Here is a 22,538-nt window from a genome sequence, read left to right as displayed (position 1 = left end):
AAGCAAAAGTCTAATCAAATTAAGCCAAAATTATATATTATAATTAAAAAAATTATTTTGATCATTAGTAATTCGATGTATTTCATAATAATGACGTTCATATTTTATTATATCTTACGCTTCCAGCTTATATTTTTACGTCCCGCTTTGCATTAAAATAGAAATCGATACAGACCTTGTCATACTTAAACAAATACTCGAAACATGCATTGCAGAAGCGTTATATAACGGAATAATTTTAATTAATATTGTTCGCAATACGATTGTATATTCCGTTTTGTATATTAAACAAATATAAAACACCTGACTAAATTAAACGTGGAAGTAGATTAAAATTTGATATTTCAATACAGTAATGGCTGTTCTTTTTTTTTTTAATTTGTTCGGAATAAAAATTGATCTATTAAGTTATTTAATTTTCAAATTTTTTAAAATCGGTCTATTTTTAAAGATTAATCTTTTAAAATCTTTTTTTTTCAAATTCATTTTTCGAATTCTATCAAGAAAAAAAAAAGAAAAAAAATTAATTATATAAATCACTTTCAATCTTTTTAATCACTGGCCGAGATCACACAATTGGCATAAAAAACTTATCGTCAACCGCACCGTTAATCACACGAAACTCTCGATGGCGAAACGGAAGTTATTGTGTGCGATGACTAAATTTGCGTCGAGCAACCTGTCACTCTTGTGTCGGTCGCAAAGCTTTGGCCAAGCGCATTCCACGGAATTGAGCATAATTTGTGCCAAACTTACGAGACTAACATTAGTCTTACTTCTCCGGATGCGGACACCCGCGAAACAACCATTTTGGATTTCGGTTTCGTCGTAAGAAGAATCGTTCTTGTCCACTACAAATAGATTCGTATTAATAACTCATACTTCGTGCTAAATGTAGCCCCTTGATACTCAGCCCGAAATAACATATGCAATCTTTATGTAAGAAAACTCGGACGACCGTATTTAGCATTAAATGTGAGATGCAAATATAGATCGCAATTTAACAAAATCGAAATATCCCGATGAAAATCGAACTTATATTTAGAAAGTACAGCGATATTTCTCTCAAAATAATATATGTACAATAAAATTAAATTTTCTTTATAAATAAAAAGAGAAATATTTTTCGTTTATCATAGAATTTGTAGTGTTGTTGGATTTGCCAAGGTTCTGGAACAACCTGTATACGTATATATCACCGCATAAAAGGGTAATAAATGTCCGGCGCCATCACGTTGAAGTATCTTTCGCAGTTTAAAAATATTTCATTGCTATCTCGATAAGAGTTAAATTTATTGAAATGCCCCACTTGGATAAGATTTAGAGGTACAATTTCGCGCTACGAATTGCATTAAACGGGAGACAGGGAGTGGAAGAGGAAGGAGATGGCGACGCCTATGTTCATTGCGTATTGAAAACATTTTATCCATGAAAAATGCAGCAAAAAGCAACGCGGGATGAGTAATCGATGACAACATTGGTCGGTGCAGCAACGGACGAAAATAGAAACGTGCGCGATCGATCGGCGTGTTTTTCAGGCTACGCTTTCGCCGTGAATTCAAATTTTTACGAGCGCGTATCTCTAACGATAACTTTTAATGTCACGAGCAATTGCACATTGCTCGTGAAATAATTCTCACGGATATATATGTCACTTGCATGGCTCCTGCATGGAAGAAGCTCCACATGATTACAAACATCTACAAAATATAGCGATGAACGCGATGACTTTTTTGTTTACGATACATTTTCAATCGGTATAATCCGTTATTATCTATCGTCCACATGTGTGTGTGTGATTCGCCCTGAAATTCTTTAATATCTCTCGCGCGATAAATAACGAATAACTACGTTTCACGTGAGACTTTTGCGCGCCATAAATGTCAATAAAATTTTCTCCACATCATTCGTTTACCACGGATAGCAATTTATTGAAAAAATACCAAATTCGTTAAAACGCGTGGTCGCGATATCGATATGATATCGATATCTCCATCGAAGGATGATGCTGCGCGATGACTTTCTCGGGTATATTTCTTCGAAAACGAAGAAATTGACGGAACCAGCAACGAGCGAGCGGCAGAAGCAGCCCAGCACTACCACTATTACCATTACCACCCACACACGAACACGCGGCAGCCTGTAACAAAATTAGCGCGGGCACAATGCGAACCCGCCTTCGCTCGAGAAAATAGAATTGGCAGACTACCAAAGCCGAGTCTTGAATAGATTTCAACTATATGGATCCTCCTTCGCCCTCTGTTCTCCCTCGCTCGCTCATTTGGCCATCGTCTCCTCTCCCGTCCATCCCTCGCGGCCTTTGTGTGACGTAACGTGTCCTCATCGTTATTGTACTCGTTATGCGTGCGAATTAATACTAAAAATCGGGGGAGAAGATGCTTTAATCCTAAACTAATGACATGACGATTTACGTTAACGTACAGAGTGAAACCATACTTGTACCGATCCATGAAATTTTTTATTACCAACAATTCTTGTTAATATTCTTATAATATTCAGATCTTATACATGTAAAAATGTATTTAATAATATATGAAAAAATTAAAGTTGAAATAATACAGAAAGAATGACAGAAGGTTGTCATAACATGTGTACAAAAAATAAATAGATCTAGAATTAATCATTTCAATGCTGTTATTTCCATTTCACTCATCTTGTACAGCATTTCTTTGATAAATTGCGACAAATATTTGTTATATATGATACAAATTAATTGTTAACAACTGGAAACGAGTCGACGTGAAATTTCGCGACAAACGGCAGTATTCGACATTCGGTTAGAGAACAACATCATCGGAGAGAAAGAGATAGAGAGAGAGAGAGAGAGAGTCGGAGAGAAAGAGAGAGAGAGAGAGAGAGAGAGAGAGAGAGAACAGCTCGTGTTGCGAGGCGCGAGAGAGGGCGAAAATAAATGGTGTCGACGAAAATAAACGCGCGGCCGCTATTTTGTGTGCATCTCGACAACCGCGTCGGTATTAACGCCAATGTGTACGGTCGATTGTGTGCATGCGCGCGCGGTATGCGGCAAATTCGCTAATCCCACCCCGAATACGTCGAGAGAAGCACGCCGTTCGTGTAATCCGTGCCGGTGCTCCGAATATTCGAGGCTAGCGGCTCGTCCGAATAACGCGTCGATCCGTCCGTATATATTGACGCTAGCGATATCTCCTGTCGCGTGACATCACGGATACACGATGATATTGCCATCTGTGTTCTTTCGAAAACAGAGATCGTTTTTTTTTTATTTTTTTTTTTATTATTATTATCTTCAAACACATTGATGCTAGAAATATTAACTAATTTGCATCTCGATCTCTCAAAGAAGATTCGTTTACCACGGATAGCAATTTATTGAAAAAATACCAAATTCATTAAAACGCGTGGTCGCGATATCGATATGATATCGATATCTCCATCGAAGGATGATGCTGCGCGATGACTTTCTCGGGTATATTTCTTCGAAAACGAAGAAATTGACGGAACCAGCAACGAGCGAGCGGCAGAAGCAGCCCAGCACTACCACTATTACCATTACCACCCACACACGAACACGCGGCAGCCTGTAACAAAATTAGCGCGGGCACAATGCGAACCCGCCTTCGCTCGAGAAAATAGAATTGGCAGACTACCAAAGCCGAGTCTTGAATAGATTTCAACTATATGGATCCTCCTTCGCCCTCTGTTCTCCCTCGCTCGCTCATTTGGCCATCGTCTCCTCTCCCGTCCATCCCTCGCGGCCTTTGTGTGACGTAACGTGTCCTCATCGTTATTGTACTCGTTATGCGTGCGAATTAATACTAAAAATCGGGGGAGAAGATGCTTTAATCCTAAACTAATGACATGACGATTTACGTTAACGTACAGAGTGAAACCATACTTGTACCGATCCATGAAATTTTTTATTACCAACAATTCTTGTTAATATTCTTATAATATTCAGATCTTATACATGTAAAAATGTATTTAATAATATATGAAAAAATTAAAGTTGAAATAATACAGAAAGAATGACAGAAGGTTGTCATAACATGTGTACAAAAAATAAATAGATCTAGAATTAATCATTTCAATGCTGTTATTTCCATTTCACTCATCTTGTACAGCATTTCTTTGATAAATTGCGACAAATATTTGTTATATATGATACAAATTAATTGTTAACAACTGGAAACGAGTCGACGTGAAATTTCGCGACAAACGGCAGTATTCGACATTCGGTTAGAGAACAACATCATCGGAGAGAAAGAGATAGAGAGAGAGAGAGAGAGAGAGAGAGAACAGCTCGTGTTGCGAGGCGCGAGAGAGGGCGAAAATAAATGGTGTCGACGAAAATAAACGCGCGGCCGCTATTTTGTGTGCATCTCGACAACCGCGTCGGTATTAACGCCAATGTGTACGGTCGATTGTGTGCATGCGCGCGCGGTATGCGGCAAATTCGCTAATCCCACCCCGAATACGTCGAGAGAAGCACGCCGTTCGTGTAATCCGTGCCGGTGCTCCGAATATTCGAGGCTAGCGGCTCGTCCGAATAACGCGTCGATCCGTCCGTATATATTGACGCTAGCGATATCTCCTGTCGCGTGACATCACGGATACACGATGATATTGCCATCTGCGTTCTTTCGAAAACAGAGATCGTTTTTTTTTTATTTTTTTTTTATTATTATCTTCAAACACATTGATGCCAGAAATATTAACTGATTTGCATCTCGATCTCTCAAAAATTTCGCGACAAACGGCAGTATTCGACATTCGGTTAGAGAACAACATCATCGGAGAGAAAGAGATAGAGAGAGAGAGAGAGAGAGAGAGAGAACAGCTCGTGTTGCGAGGCGCGAGAGAGGGCGAAAATAAATGGTGTCGACGAAAATAAACGCGCGGCCGCTATTTTGTGTGCATCTCGACAACCGCGTCGGTATTAACGCCAATGTGTACGGTCGATTGTGTGCATGCGCGCGCGGTATGCGGCAAATTCGCTAATCCCACCCCGAATACGTCGAGAGAAGCACGCCGTTCGTGTAATCCGTGCCGGTGCTCCGAATATTCGAGGCTAGCGGCTCGTCCGAATAACGCGTCGATCCGTCCGTATATATTGACGCTAGCGATATCTCCTGTCGCGTGACATCACGGATACACGATGATATTGCCATCTGCGTTCTTTCGAAAACAGAGATCGTTTTTTTTTTATTTTTTTTTTATTATTATCTTCAAACACATTGATGCCAGAAATATTAACTGATTTGCATCTCGATCTCTCAAAGAAGATTATTTAATAATAATATAATTATATATTTCTCTAATTATGTGTGTTGTGTATTCGTTATTTTCAAGAAATTAATGTCAAGTATAAATGTCTTATGTGATATCCGAAATTAGATGTTATTTTCGTAATAAATATACGTAAATTTTTCATATCTCTATATTGCAACAATGAAAAGATAAAATAGTTCTTAATTTATCAATAATTTTAATATTTTCTTAATGTTTTAGTATTTACTATTTTTAATATTTAATATTGTAATAGCTGTTTAAGAGTATTTTTATATAAAGATGTATATTTAAATCGCGTATATATAAAATTTCTCAAAAATATAGCCTGATTCATTTCATTGCATTTTTCTTACTTTGACAGAGGAATTGATCATAGATGAACAGAACTGTTATATTTTACATTATATACATATAAGGCTTTTTTATGTCAACACTGAAAGTGTAAATAAATCTGAATCTTAAAAATTTTGTTGTATTTTTGTAGAATTAAATTCGTCTAGTGTAAAGTTTTGAAATTGACGGAGTTAACGATTGGTATATTCGGTAGTTTGTTTCCGCGCGTTTCCACGCGAGACATGAAAACAAGGACGATTCTATAGAAGAAATCAAAGATGTCTCACCGGGGAATATGAGCGCTCCATTGATTTTGCCACCGAGATTGCTCCCGTTCTTTTCCACGATACCGACCGTAATGCGAGCACCGTACACTAGTGTCCGACCTACTTTTTAAAGAAAACTTACTTTTCTAAATGATTGTGCAGAAAGTATAACTGCTGTTACCATATCGGCGCAATCCTTATCATTATCCAACAAGGAGAAATATGTATCATGTGAAAAAGAGCTCACAAATTGATAAATTGGGTAGAAAAGTTTAAAAAAATTATTTATCATTTTTATATAAATCATTAGACTTAATCAAGGAAAACCGGGAAAATATGTTCACGCGATGTGCATCGTGTACCGGCGTCCCAGCAGTTTCTGAATCGCGTGCAACGTGTGTACGCGTTAATCCATCATCGAGAGACCTTGACCTTCCTATACCAGTCGCCGTAAGAAGGGCGTCCTTTCGCGATCTAATCTCTGCGCAAGTCTAAGCACGCTTGCCTAACAAAATTCCATCTTGCTTGCATTTCCACTCGGTGGCATTTCTTCGGTGGCATATCTACACGGAAATTTCAGTAATCTCGAGCGTGAAAAAATGTCGTAGAATAATTTTATTCAGGAACACCGATCAATTTAAATATTTTTAAGAGATTGTTAAAGGAGATAAGAAAAAGATGATAGATGATGCCTTCTAATAACTTGGTAATGCTTGCGCATAAATTACCCGAGATCCAAAATTACTAAAGATCCTGAAAAGTTACTATTCGTCTTCGAGTCATACATAAAAAATGCTAATCTCTCTCTCCCTATTTTTCCATCATCTCATTTAAAATATAACAAATTGCGAAAGTTTATTAGAAAAAACTAGTGGTTTCTGGTTTCCGTGAAAAATCAAAATCCAATTTGTTAATTTAGGAAAAATATTAAATAATTAAATAAACAGAAAATTAGAAAGTATTTCACTCGTTTTCTGTGTAGCATATTAATTTAAGATTTCATAAATGCTTAAAAAAGAATGAAATTTTAAGACCAACTAATTTGGTATATTTTGATTCGTTGATCCGTATTAGAAGACGAAATAACTTAATTTTTTCAGCGTTAAATTATTATGCGCGTGATACGATTATATTCGAATTTTTAGAATTCTTTGAAAATTTCTCGAATTTTCTCAACATTAGGAAAAAGAAATATATTTAGACAAGACGATTAAATGTCCCGAGTTAATGGGAAAATTAGGTACTCATAAATACAAGCTATGAACATATATATATAAGATAAAAATCACAAGTTAAGCTATCAAATCAAGGTTGAATAGTATATCTCGTATCCTAGAATATCCGAATAAAATTATTCCTTTCTTTACGACGGTCTACTATATTTGGCGGGAAGCTTATCGTTTATTAAAAAATAGTACAAAGACAGTTGCACGCGTTCGCTTGTTTTATTAATAGCGTTCGACCAGACTTTGCCGATAATCAAGAGTTTATCCGTCGTAAAAAAAAGTTACCGTCGTTATGCGACTTAAAATAACCCTCAGGAGTTTGTCGAGTCCGATAAGTTGTTTTTATTTACAGACATAATCGAGTATAGCTAGATATGTGTGACAGTTAATATAAATGACGGATAATTTCAAACTAATACACACACACATACACAGATTAACTTCGTCTACACGTCTTATTAATATTTTTTATCTGCATTGAAAATTCGATGTGTGACACACGTTCTTATCTTTCAAAAATATATTTGCAACAGATGGATAACGATCGAGCCGCCTTTGGCGAATCCGAATTACCGCCGAGTGTGTTCGTTATTATTTGTGCAAATAATTTCGCGAAGAACGCGCGCTCGTCTCTCATAACGAAGACAGCTGAAAATAGCTCTCTCTTATCTGCCCCTCTTCCACCCTGAACACGGCTTTTCTTTTCGCATGGCTAGGGCGAATCGATGGGAATCGACGAGCGCGCCGCTCGAATCTAGGTAAGTCGATGTTTCTTCGCGAATAATCCGCCCACGTGTACCTCTTCGCCCGAATACATATGCGTATCCGTGTACGTGTACGCGCGCATATATATATATACACACACACAAGTAGCTCTCCTACCTGTATATATTTCCGTACGTCCACGCGGGACACGAGCGCGTGCAGGACAAGGGGTCGAATGGCGGGGTGGATGGAAGCGCGAAGACGGTGCGCGCGCGCGGGGGCGCGACGAAGGTACGAGAGTGTTATATAAATAGAAGCGGTCAATGCTGCTATGGGAACACTACACACAGCCACGCGAGCCGGGAGGGGGAGTGAGAGAGAGGGAAAAAGGGGGTGGACGGGGTGGTGATTGAAACACCTCACTCCCAATTCATTAGTTCGCGTTTAACGTGTACTTGAGCACTTGATATGACGCGCGAATTAAATAAAAAATACAAGTTAATTGTTATCTAAATATGATAAAAAGAGATTATATAAAATTATAATATATATTTATATAAAAGACAAATTTTTTATTTTGTGGCAAGTACTGTTTATTAATTTGGTGTGGCTTACGAGATTAACTCGCCGAATAAACATTCGACGGTTTATCTCAGCTTTCGATTGTTGACCTTTCTCTCTCGTGTGGAGCTAAATTAATTTCGGTCGACTTAATAAGCCAATGTATTTCGTTAAGTGTTATCACAGTAGCGTAATAATCAATTTTGTTTGAGTAACTTCTTGGACATTATGAAAATAATGTGTTCTGCTTTATTTGAAGAATTATGCAAAAAAATTGCCGCCAAATGCTATCTTAAATTGGTCTCGACATAAAATCGAAAAGAATTAAGGATATCTTTCGTCGGTTCCGAATAAAGTATAGCTACATCTATTTTTCATAACGCGATATACAAAGCGACCATATTCCAGATGGAGAGGGGTCGATCGTGCCATAAGTTTGTCTCCATTTTATTTAAATGGCTGTACAGGAGTTTTCAAACGAACCTCGTATTTCTCGCCCATCTGCATCGATCGAATATCATCTCGCGTTTTGCGACATTTCATTCTTTCTCCGCCGCTCTCTCGGGAGACCGAACGGAAAATAGCACGTCGCGTCGCAAGCGACATAAAATGCCGCTCTGTATTCCTGTTTCTCTCTCTCTCTCTCTCTTTGTTGCTCTTGCGAGAGCAACCCCAAGAAGTTTGCATGCAACGTGTGCATGGACGACGCGACATGCAAGCGAGCATCGAGAGAGCACATTTGTTTCCTGCACGGGCTCTACCTGTACACGCGCTTATACGTCGCTTACACACGAGCACGCATTTTCGTAGTAGCCACACAACAGCTGACTTTGCGTCTCCCCGCATAGCCGTCGATCGTTATAGCCGCGCTAAATATACGAGCCGCTAACGCGCGCGCGAAGGCTCCATTAGGGGCCAATAAATTGCACGTCCGACAGGAGAGCGATATTGCGCGGGACCGAAAGCAACAACGTTCCGCAAACAATACGGCAATTAACAGCTCGTACTTTATTCGAAAATATAGATATAATAAAATCAAATATTCTATTTTATCCCGTGCGGAATATAAGAATTTATGACAGTCGTCTAAATTTATAAATAATGAGATAATATTATTAAATAACTGCATGGCAAATATCTATATTACTAATTTATAGTACTGTCATAAAAAATTTAATTACTGATTATATGATTTATATAATAATTATTTTGATGCGATGTAGAGTGACTTTAAATTCGTCTCTCTTCTTATATAATTACAAAAATTAACTAATCAATTTAGAATTGATTTTATTGGGTACAAAAACCTGCATAAATTCTAAGAATAAGTCATAATGATCATCGATTAAAAGTCTTCGTTGAATCAATTAATTAAAATCTGTGAATAATTTAAAATAATTAAAAGATACAAGTAAATGAATAAGATTTCAAAGCAATTATTTATGTTAAACTAATTATTATGTATAATTATAATAAATAAGATTTCAAAGTGATTATTTATATTAAATCAATTATTATGTATAATTATATATTCAGTCTCTTCTAATTATATTACTACAATCATCTAGCTCACTGCGCAAGAACGGAGAGAATAGCATGTGTTTAATAGTTCGAGTACAAAGTGCAACGATGGTTTCGTGGCACGGTCGATCTTTACGATGTGTTTCCTACGACACCGTCCTGTAGAGGAACGATATAAATAGCGTTATCGTGAGCGCTCACACCGTAGCCGATAAGGGCGAATGGATTTTGCCATCCATCCAACCATCCATCCATCGACGGGCGCGCGACGATTTCTCGCGGGACGACCGCCGAGAGCTCGCCCTGCTATTTTTAGTGCCACGTTCATTAAGAATAATCTAACCGCGAATAAAAAGATGTAAGTAGAACAGGCTCGATAAGCCGGCCGACCGACAAAGATGTCGCACGATACGAGCTCCGCTCGAGGACGAATTGATCCGTTTTTATCGCCGCCGCGTTTTATTTCGGAATTACAAGTTATTCGCTCGAATTAATTCAGAAGACGGACAGAGAGAGAGAGAGAGAGAGAGAGAGAGAGAGAATCAAAACTTCACAAAAAAAATGTAGAAAACGATCATGGCGAGAAGAGCATATAAAAGAGCGAAAAAAAGATTCACAAATAAGGAAAAACGGGCGTAGCTGGTTATTATTTTCTGGTAATAAAAAACATTTATTTCGAATTGTTAATAAATTTATTTCGTAAAAATGTGGTTGACTACTCACCTTTCCTTTTTTTTTTTTTTTTCCGGGAAGATTGACAAAGCCATCAGGAAAAAATTGCCATTTACAAATATTCATAATATTCAAAATAGAAATATATAAAAAATATATTTATATATATACATATCTACTCTGTACATTCTTCAAATAAATATTACTTTATACATTTCGCGTAAATATAGATAAATAATAATTAAATTACTTCGAATAAAGAGAGAGGAAAAAATAATAAGTAAGTTAATAAACTAAATAATTCTAGTTTTCATATCCTTTAGTAAACGATTATTTTTACTTTTCTTTTCAACTTTTCAACTAATGCTACAAAATACAGACAAGATGGCAATGTCGCCGCGAGTAGACAAACTGATATCGAGATAGGGTGCATTCCCGAGAAAAGAGAATTCCAATAATCACCGTCTGTAAGGAAATAATTAATCGCGTCTGTAAAATTGCGGGTTGCGCGCGGTCGGACGCGAATAGCCGAGATTACGCGACGAGAATGGGAGAGATGGCCGATATGGGAGGGGAAAACGCGGCAAGATATCGTCTTTGGTCGCGGTGTCGATCGATACTATCCTATCTATTATTAGACGAGTAACGGCACACGGATCGTTATTATTATTATGCGAAATGTATTTGTAGCTGACTCGCGAACGACGACGAAGACGACGAAGCCAGTATTCCAACCGCGAAAATTATGGCTCGTCCGTTAAGAGCCAGCTCTTGAAAATACAAGTAGACACTCTCTTCTAAGACGGAACAAAGAAGATGACATAAAGAGCGGTGGGATATGCGAGACGCGAGGGTGGGAAACGCGAAACTCGATCGGCAAACTAATCGTTGAACTCCCGCGACGTTGGACGGAATTAAATCTCGCAAAATCGCTCAACCGCACCGTCCTCGGCACGCGTTAATAATGAAACGCGCTCGGTCTCGAGGTGTCGCGATAATTTCGCTCCTTCGGTTTCCCTTCCCTCCCTCGTCGCCCACGGAAAAACACTTTTAACACGCCCGGAATTATTGGCCGCAACGAGAATCAAGCCGATCAATCGACGCTGGTTCGACCGCTGCGATGATAACATTTTTTTTTTTCTTTTTTTTGCACGATCCCCTTCTTTTCCGCGAACGAAAATGCCCCGCGAGAAAATAAATGGAAAACGCGACCATAGGTAAATTATTCAACGGTGTATTGACCGTCACGCCGCGAGACCACGACATATACCAACACTGTATTATCTATCTATACCCCCGGGGAGGATATAAATTATGCAAGACGATACGGCATGGTGATTTTTAAACGTATCTTTCTTTCGCGTCGGTGTGCTTGAACCTCGAAAATAAACGATCCTCGTCGCGACGAAGATTCGGCTCGCATCGATTTTCAATCAACCGCAATCTGCGCCGCTTCTGGAAAGGAACGAACGGGCGAATTAATTATGTACCGGACCGCCTAACTTCGGCCCGACGGTTATTCGTTATCGCTGAGTGACCGCGCCATGTGATGAATTGGATGGGAATCGAATCGAGAGCGGAAGTCCTAAAACTTAATTCCCCTGTTGCTCCAATATTATTTCGGTACAACGTCTCGCGCGTGTACGTTGTACATTATTTTTTGTATCAGAAATTCTATAATTGCGAATCTTTATAGATAAGTTTAATCAATATGAAAGAATCGTAAAGATAAAGTAGAGATATGGCGGCGAATTGTACTATTAATATATTTTGTTATGATAAATAAGATTATCTTCTTCTCTCCGAAATAAAGATAAACGATTTATTTTTAGAACAGCTTGTGAATAAATATTTCTTTCCTTTATTATAGAAAGAGATGAAAAATATTGTAATAAACATGTCGCGCCATCTGATGATATAAATATAAAAGAACATTGTTGTAGAAAAAAAAAAATTTACCATTTGTAAAAGAATCTCCAAATAACTTCGTCCGCAATAAGAATCGTGAAAATAATCTTTGTACAAAGTATCACAAAGAATAGTCACAGCAAAAGAGAAAGAAGGATATTAACCCTCCGTTAGTCGCAATATTTTTCATCCAAAGTATTAAGATGGATTAAAAAGCTAAAGTGTTAGTAATACGGTTTAAAATAAATAGAGTGAGAAAAATAATTTCTATTTTTAAACAATTTTTATTTTAATCTGTCTTCACATGTTCATATATCAGTCTCTTAATGTTATACATCAGTTGTAACGTGTATCTATTAAATATTCCGACTAACGGAGGGTTAAACGAGTTGATATTTTGAAAAAAACATGTCGCGCCATCTGATGATATAAATATAAAAGAACATTGTTGTAGAAAAAAAAATTTACCATTTGTAAAAGAATCTCCAAATAACTTCGTCCACAATAAGAATCGTGAAAATAATCTTTGTACAAAGTATCACAAAGAATAGTCACAGCAAAAGAGAAAGAAGGATATTAACCCTCCGTTAGTCGCAATATTTTTCATCCATAAATATCGCTTTGTATCTCACAGATAAATTAATTTTCCCATTATTTTCTTCTATTTCTTGAAACAATTTTTTTTTTTAACATTCTTGGCTAATAGACCAGGCACTAAAGTACATAAAAAAAAAAAAACAGTGAAGAAAAATACATTGTGGCCTGAACCTATATCTATCGGATATTGCGACTAACGGAGGGTTAATTAAAGCGCAGAAATAACCGACAAAAATTTTTAGGAGGTGGAAACAGACAGCACGGAAAAGGCACGCGACTGCGTTCGGCGTGGAATTTCGGAAAAAAGAGAGAGAAGGATAGAGATGCGTTTTAGGAGCGGCGTGTAACGCTGAAAAGTAGCCTCGGGAAACGTTAATAAAGGGAGTTAATGCGTGGCGCGGACAATCGTAAAACGCGGCGGCCCAAATCTCTCCTCGCGCCGTAAGTGCGCGTATACGAGCCGGCGGGAAAGTTCTTTGGAAAAGATTATTCTCGAGTCAGCAGGATGCGCCTTCGGCCATGCTTGCCATTACAGCGTTCGTCGGTGCGTGTGCATGCGCAGGCACGCAACGCATCCACAAACACACGCGCGCGGGCGTAACGCGCGACGTAACCGCGCGCCAATATGCGCATGCATAATGCCAAGCATAACCGAGTGGTTTATTTATAACGCGGTGCGGAAATACACCCGGTTTGTGCCTTTATTGTAAAACGTCGTTGTGTAACGACGTTGTGTAACGTAATTGCATGATAGTATGATAGGCGACGATAATATGCACTTGCCTCTCTCTCTCTCTCTCTCTCTCTACCCTTTCCTTCTCATTTTTTACCTTCTTTCTTCTACTCTGAGAATTCGCGACACCTGAGCCCGGAGGTACGCAATGACAGTAACGACAGGAAATGTCAATTTTCGACGTAACTCACGTCAGAGACGCCCCCGTCTGCTCGTGAATCATGACGTTTTTGCGCGACCGACAAAAGTCTCACATGCAGCGGCTTTGATCTACGATACAAACGCGACGTTCGAATTAATTTGATCGGATCACTTCGATTGGCTCTGTAATTTTGTTCCCGATGTCTCGTGAAATAAACCGAGTATTGTCAACCGTGGGATGGGTTGTCAATGACTTTACGCGATCGAATTTACATAGGTAGGATTTGTAGAGTGGAAAACGCAAAGCTCAAAACATTGAACGCATTTTGTCCTTGCACGATAAAGAGATTTGATAGTAGCATGTTGTGTAAATATAATAGCATTACTTGCAAGTTAACGTTGAAATATATAGGAAAATAAATTCGAATTTTTTCTATATCTTCTCTCTCAAGTACTTCTAAAAATTACATATCACCTACAAGCAGAATCTGATCTCGATAAGATACAATCGTGACATTTCAGTGAAAATGTTACGCAGTCATCTTTTTGCAATGAAACAGTTATAAATAAACGCATAACAAATAAATACTCGATGAAAGTCGAGTGCATCTTGTCTAAATGGCTGCCCACGCTTGAGTTTTCGAAAATGGCACGAAGCGGATCCGATGCCTTTTTACTCGTAGGTAGCCCCTTGAACCAGGGTGCCACTCGAAACGTTAGCCAAGCCGAGTATTTACGATACTGGGACGCGAATATATCTAATTATAGACCGTTGCAACATCCTCTCTCAGCATATGCACTCTGTACTCGGCTGTATAGTGGGTGTAATCCGGCATGCCATAAATTGATAGATGTACGAAACAATCTCTTCCTCTCTTATCGACTCGTATTGACCCGATTATTCCTCGATCCGACTTTTTATCAATTCTAAAAATTTATCGGAAAAGGAAAGTGTGGAATTAATTATGGTGGAATTATTATTATTATTATTATTATTATTTTGATAATATAATGTGGAGAAACCCTCATTGCGGCATAATTATTATTTGAAGCTAGTAGTAATCCATATTCAACCTTTTCGCAAATTATTTCTGACAAAAAATTCGTACATTTTTATATTTTTTATCTATTAATAATTTATTAGTAATTTATACTTTTTTCCGATATCAATCAAAATAATTTCTAAATTCTACGAAAGATTAAAACGGAAGAAATTTAGTGAATTAAGATTCATGAATACAAATAGTATCAATTTCAAGTAAACTAATTTAATATAATTCATCAGGGTTGCGCGAGGGAAGGTACTTTCTATACATTATGTGAACATCCTATATATCCGCAGATCTTCAACTCGCTGCATCGATTGTCTCTCGAAAGACTGTCGTTCTGGATAAAAATGGCTACGCTTTTGACGCGAAACTATTTTCCGTTACGAACGAAATGCGACTCTAATCGACAGCAATCCGGCCGAGTTTACACGTGGTGCAAAGATATTGGGTGGTCGCGTGGATGGAAGGGGATCCTGAAGAACAGTCTGGGCGTGCTGGTGGGTGTGGGTGCCACTTGCGGAGCACTTTTATACTTCCTGGACCGATCGGTCCGAGCCGGTGAACACGTCGCGCACCTGCCAAGATATCCCTGGGACTTCGAAGGCTTTCTCACATCCCTGGATCATTCGGCCGTGCGGCGGGGCTGGCAAGTCTACAGGACCGCGTGTTACACGTGTCACAGCCTGCGCTATGTACGATTCATGGATTTGATCGACGTATCGCATACGGAGGACGAGGTCAAGGCCATAGCTGCTGACTACGAGGTAGATGGTAGGCCTGAATTTATTTCGCGGGCCGGACTCGCGTATTTTCGACGTGGCGGTTCTCTGCCATCTCCTCGCGTAACTCTCTCGTAATTGACTTCGGACTCCCCTTCATACGACGACGTATAATTCAATTACAAACTGGCTTGCCAGAAATGTTCTCCGTCCACGCAAAAATGAAATTAACCGGTATTCCGTGTAGTGTGAGATATACATTTCTGCCTGGTATTATCAACAACAATGTTTACAAAGCATTTAATTACTTATTAATCAAATGTTTCAAAAAACTCCAAATTTTTCTTAGTAACAATGAAGTAAAAACAAGAGGATAGTATATATAAAAATAAATTATTTTGTAGCTTGCATATTACCAAGAAAGAATATAAATAATAATATATGTATTTCCGAAAAAACATGTTTCAAAATTTAAAAAAAAATTGCCAACCATTTTATCTCTATTTTGTGAGCCACTATATATTATGCTATCTATTTAATATAATACGAGATTATTCAACAAAGTTAATCAATGGTTTCTATATATCAAATGATATTTTTTATTTATCGTGTCTTTAATATAAAAAAATTAATATAAAAAATATTAAATTAACAGTCTTCAAAGAGTTCTTATTTTATTGATATATATATAAAATTATATATATCAAACTATACAGATTGAAGATGGACCAGACGAAGAGGGAAACTATTATAAGAGATCTGGAAAATTGTCCGACTTATTGCCACTTCCTTATCCGAACGATGAAGCAGCCAGATCGGCCAACTTCGGTGCTTATCCACCGGATATGACCTACTTTATTCTCAGCAAATGGAACGGTAGAAATTATTTGTTTTCCTTGCTCACGGGATGGATGGAACCACCAGCAGGTGTATCTTTGACCGACCAGCAATATTTCAATGCCTATTTTCCCGGAAATGTAATCGGGATGGCACAGGTAAATATTATTGTGTACATTTTTACAGAGAGTCCGAAAAAAATTCGTATTATTTCTTTCACCTACAAAATTTTCAATACAGTTGATGTAAAATATTTGAAAAAATTTGATCAACCGTCGTTATTATTTCCGCAATATTTAATAACACATTTATAGATATTTTTGTAATTTTTAAATTAAAATTTTACAAAATTTTATTTAAAATGAAATAAAAAAACATTATATTTCTATCATTAAATCTTAATATTTGAAAATCTCGGATTTTAATAACTGGGAGAATATAGTTTTTTCTTTTGCTAAAGAAAGGTCATTCATCAAAGAGAGAAAGAGAGAGAAAGAGAAATAGTTGAAAAGATAGGTAACCGAAATAAATAAATAATGAAAAATATGATAATATAATCTAGTATATGACATAATGTTTACAGACTCAATAAGTATCCACTAAATTATTCCCGTAAATTGATTTAGTCGTCATAAATTTGAGATAATGCCAAATGTAATCATTATGCAGAATTTTATTTTATTGAAAGAGACATTATTCATGCATTTACATTATTAATATTTATTTTGATAATTAATTGTTTTAGATCAATGGAATTTTAATCGCGCGCTCTAATACTCTTCTATAGCTGTATTACAATATATTATAACATAGAATCATGTTCAGATGCTAATCGAAGGAGCGGTGGATTATGACGATGGTACTCCGGCGACGACGTCGCAAATGGCGAAAGACCTAGTTCAATTTTTAAGCTGGACATCCTCGCAAAATTTTGACGCACGCAAGCAGATGTTTATCAGGATGGTAGGAATCTGGCTTATAGCATGGGGTTCGATTGTTCACTATATGAGGTATACTTGGTCGATATTGAGGAGCAGACAAATCGCATACATACCCAAGGAAAAATATTAAGAAATATTCTAGGCAACAAATACTTAGCTCGAATCTAAATGAAGAAAATTATTTACTGATATAGAAAAAAAATAGGTAAGTAGAATCTTCCATCCAGAGTGATAAAGATTTAAAATTAATTAGTAACGATATAACACCAAATCCTTTTCAGATTCAAGATGATCGAACGTTTGGCTGATAAAAAGATAACAAAGCTCGTAATACATATAATATACTAATATGATAAAAAACGTAAACTACGAATATAGATTTAAAATCATTTCTTCAGTAAGCTCATCTATGTTTGTGCACATATAACTAGTAAATGTGAGGAATAGCGATTAATTGTAAATACTGAAAATTCTTTAAAAATCTTATAAAAATAAAAATATTTAAATCTATATAAAATAAAAATCTTCAATTAAAAACTGATAAAAAAATAATTAGTAACTAATTTTAATTTCGTATAAAAAAGGAAGATATTATAAGTTAATTTTTTCCGGCAAATTATTTTTTAAAACAGCTTCTATAATAATTCGATTTAAAAAGGCAAAGTTAAATTTAATTTTAGCCTGTACCGAGGCAAATTTTAACTCCACTTGATACGATGGTAGTAATCCTTATTTAGAACCGAGCATACGCTTGCGTGGATTTAACAAAGTTGCATCAGTGTATACATATGTGCATGTGTGTATATAAAAATGCAGTTTATAAATACACGAACGGCTTCGGACGAATCCTGCGTCCCCGCGGTTAAAGTCAACGCGGACCGGAATGATACACGTGCAAAGTCGACGTCACACAAAGAACGCGGATGATCCAGCGACTGACTGCAGCAGCAACGCCAGCATACATACACCAGCGTCGATAATCGCATTTCGCAATACGCGGCCTTGACGATGTCCGTATAGTTGCCGATCGGGTCGTCTAAAAATAGGAGCTCGCGCGCGCGGGCAACATACATTAACGTCGTCTCTCACACGAGTCGTTAACTCCGGAATGACCAGTGGTCGGTTCGCGAATCCATCTATCTTCTATCTCATCCGTAATAACACCCCGCGCCTTCCCGCAACACCTCACCTCACCTCATCTCACCGCCTATTTTTAGGCCCACTGCGTATATAACTACGTCTTACTATTTTTTTGTCTCTCTCTTACTCTCTTCGGTTGCTTCTCGATCCGATGATCGACGGCAGTAAAATAGAATGTCGAAAATAATATCGGGCGTTTCGACAAGGGCTATATATAGGAGATGATGCGTCAGTGCAGCAACAAGTGAGGTCCGCGGGTAGAAGAGAAAATCGGGGCGATAGAGAAGATGAGAGGGAAGGGAGGCAGGACGAATCGAAAATATACGGAACGATGAATGAAACCTCCGCATCGACGTCGCCAAGACGTGCCAAGCGATGCTGAGATTATCCAACTCAGGGCGGGGCCGTTTTTGAATGCATCTCCGGAGACGATGGTGACGATGAGGGGAAAATGGGGAGAGGAATACGGGCGCGATACGTGGCAGATATCTCGAAATATCATCGTCCTCTGGGAATTTACTATATCGGCGTAAAGACCGACACGATGTCGACGTATCACACAAGCGGGAACGAAACGCGAATGGAAGCTAACATAATTTCGGCAAAAATAACTTCTCGTGCGACGCAAATACATCGATCGAGATGAAAGCTCGATATTACAGATACACGCGAGTACGAAGTCCGATTAATAATCCGGTCATTTGCGGCCAATCCGCACTAAAGAAAATTAACATAAACGCTCTTTTATATAGCAAAAGGCTGAAGAAGATAAATAACATATCGGATTAGCAAAAACCAATTATAGAATAATGTATCATATGTCATATTGACCAGAGAGGGAGAGAGAAAGAGATTCTGACGTTAAATATATCTTGTATAAGGAGATCACTATTGTATAATTTATTTTTTTGAGGATCAAAATGACGCACGTGCGTGCTAATCACATAAGATTTTTTCTCTCTTACTCTCTACCTTTATCTCTCTCTCTCTCTCTTTACAACAAGATTCTTACCAGTAAATTGAGCGATTTGCATATTAATCGTATTGTCAATGTAAATGACGTGTCTTCGATCGAAACACGTATGGATCATGGTTTATTCTTACGGGAAAACAATTTTGGCGCGCACGTCTAGACATATGTAACTTACTACGCGCCGCGTTTATTTCAAGAGAGGTGGGAGATGTTTTTAAATGAATAAAATACACAGTCAACAAGGAAGATGTACGAAAGAGGAATGTCAAAATAACACTGCTCGAAGATATAATAGCGAAAGCTACAAGCGTTCAGGAATAAAGTGTATATCAACAGTAGTTAAAGTTATATTTTTAAGTATAGACGAAAATATCTCAACGTATTGAAGAAAGAGATATAAAATTTTGAACACAGAACAACGATTCTTCAGAAACAGTATACTGTATAGGAATCAAAGATTATGTAAAAAAATGTTTTAATTATTCAGCCTCTTTCTCTTTGTGTATAAAGATCTTTAAGATTTATATTTTTATTAATAATCCCTGCTTTAACTTTGGCAATAATAATGAGCTAATCTATCTTTTGACAGATTTTTTTTTGCAGAATCGGTTTTAATATGTCTCATATTATCATATCAAATATTTTGGTAATGCGTAACATCATCGTAAAATATTATAATTTGTAGATCAACTCCTCAAAATAAGCGCAGAAATTCAAAGAAAATCAAAAGTCGAACTTGGTTATTTATATTCAATTAAAGAAAATGAAGTATTTTTATAACTCCTCAAAATAAACACAAAAATTTAAAGAAAATAAAAAGTCGAATTTGTTTATTTATATTCAATTGAAAAAATTGTAATATTTTTGGATATTTTATATTATATCAAAAACACGCGTTCTTATTATTTACGAACCTACGTACATAAGTCGTTTGTAAGCAAACTTGTAGAAACGAAGATATTTCTTTCGCAGCATCGCTTCCATCGGATACATAAATATATCGAAATGGGCGCGAAATATACGTGGATGAAAAGCGGATCTACTTTTTGAATGAAACCTCCGAGTTGACGTCACGCGGACGCGTCGCCCATCGTTATCTAAGAAGCCTCTCGGTTTTGCGAAATCTCGCGGTATTTCTCACGCGCTGCCAAACCCCCCCCCCCCCCTCCACCCCAACAAACCTCAAACCCGGAGAGGGCTTACGTCGAGCTCTCAGAATAGTGAATCCCGGTCGGAAATAGCCTCGCACTTTCGGTAATATGGCCATATGGTTGCGGCCGCGATGAAAATACGCTCGCGAAACGTCGAAACTCGCGTATATCCGCCGCGTGTTCAACGCTAAGAGAGTAGCCGCCTGATTCTGCTAAGTCTCCAATTAAAATAGTTTTCCGTTGAAATAGAGTCCGTGTAAATTCGTCGAGGGGCAAAGTCGTATTTATCGCAATTCTCAAGGACTGACATGTGGATCACACTTGATCATTAAACGTTGCGGAATCTGAGAGACGCTCTTTGCGAGTGAATATAGGAAGAATTTTGCCGATCACTCAAAAATTGTGGAAATTCTCGCGCAAAGAATTGGCTTAAAATTTCGAAGATGATTACAACATTTTTCGATAAATCCAAGATATTATACGTTCCATAAATTTATTCTATAGTAAATGTATTATATGTATATTAAAGAGAACAATGCATAAATTTAGAATAAATGCAACAGAAGTTACATCTTCATATTACCGCTCTCTCTCTCTCTCTCTCTGTTTTTCTCTTAGATGACAAAATACTTGGACTAAGCAAGTTTCTATCGTGTATAATTCCAAGTCTTGCTCTCGGGAATTTACTTGTCGGGTAAATTTAGCCCGAGCGTGTACTTAACGATCTTAAATGAGTCTTCCGGGACGTCGCGTTGTCAGCTACGATCGAAGAAAATCTTGGCACTTTCAATTACACCTTCGTCGACACTTAAGAGCTTATACGAGCGTTACAATTTCATGAACCCACGGCCGATTATCCGGCCGTCTCTCATTTCCGCGCGTCAACATAGGCCGCTCGTTAAAATAGAGGATCACGCTATCTTCTCTCTCTCTCTCTCTCTCTCTCTCTTTCTTTCTTCTACATTTTTCAGTCATTTGTTTTTTTTTTTTTACCTATCGCCACGTTTACCTTTGTATGTATCAGCGAGCCGGTATTTTACGGTCGATGCGTGTTAGTCTATATAGTTAGTTTAATAGGCTAGGAGAATAAGTCGCGGTCAGAACAGAGTGGAAACTATTAAAGTCTCGTTTCCAGCCGTTTACTCGGATCGAACTCACCTCCTCGGACATGTACATCAAACGAAGTAAAAGGATAACTCGCGTAGTTCTTTCATCCATGCATGGAGAAAGAGCGTGAGAAACTTCTTCGTTCTGGACAACTTTTTGCTAAAAAGATTAAACTATTGCATGATCTATCATATCAAATAGTCCATATCAAATAAATAGCATAAAGTGTGTTTTCAGTATTTTTGTGCAGCTTAAAAATATTTAAAATTTTTACACACAAGAGAACTAAATTTTTATCTTACATCTTCCGCAAAAAAAATGCCCCACGTGTTCAGTAATTTTATTTGATTAAAATATTTTTTTTATAATTTATTGAATGCACTATCACTATATAATATATTAATTAATTCGTTTCTTGTTAACTAAACTCTTTTTAAAATCTTATAGTCGAATAGATACCAACATTTTACATTCATGCTTACGTTTATATTTGAAATATCAGCTATCTGCATTTTCAACGCTTCACAAATAGGAATATTGTACATGTGATCTGTCTATTAAAAAAGATAAGCCATTTTAATTTACCAGTGTTATGAATCTCAATGAAATGTGAATATAAATTGCCGCGATGCATTAATTTCAGATTTTCCAAACCGGATTTACATC

General features: G+C 37.4%; 2 protein-coding genes across 8 annotated transcripts in view; one reads left to right on the top strand and one right to left on the bottom strand.

Moving 5' to 3' along the window:
• Positions 1–17,924, top strand: part of LOC115243710 (cytochrome c1-2, heme protein, mitochondrial-like) — a 33,577-nt gene extending 15,653 nt beyond the window's left edge. Inside the window, exons 2-5 of the mRNA XM_029820903.1 lie at positions 15,298–15,768; positions 16,440–16,718; positions 17,386–17,706; positions 17,783–17,924. Of these exons, the coding sequence (XP_029676763.1) occupies positions 15,298–15,768; positions 16,440–16,718; positions 17,386–17,631 (996 nt within the window). The 3' untranslated portion in view covers positions 17,632–17,706; positions 17,783–17,924. The remainder of the gene's footprint in view (positions 1–15,297; positions 15,769–16,439; positions 16,719–17,385; positions 17,707–17,782) is intronic.
• LOC115243708 (histone deacetylase 4) overlaps positions 1–22,538 on the bottom strand; it is a 103,724-nt gene that overhangs the window by 68,163 nt on the left and 13,023 nt on the right. The window lies entirely within an intron of this gene.

This window comes from Formica exsecta, unplaced genomic scaffold (assembly GCF_003651465.1).
Source record: "Formica exsecta isolate Colony F162 unplaced genomic scaffold, ASM365146v1 scaffold72, whole genome shotgun sequence".
Classification (NCBI taxonomy): Eukaryota; Metazoa; Arthropoda; class Insecta; order Hymenoptera; family Formicidae; genus Formica; species Formica exsecta.
This window is presented reverse-complemented; position numbering and strand designations above follow the sequence as displayed.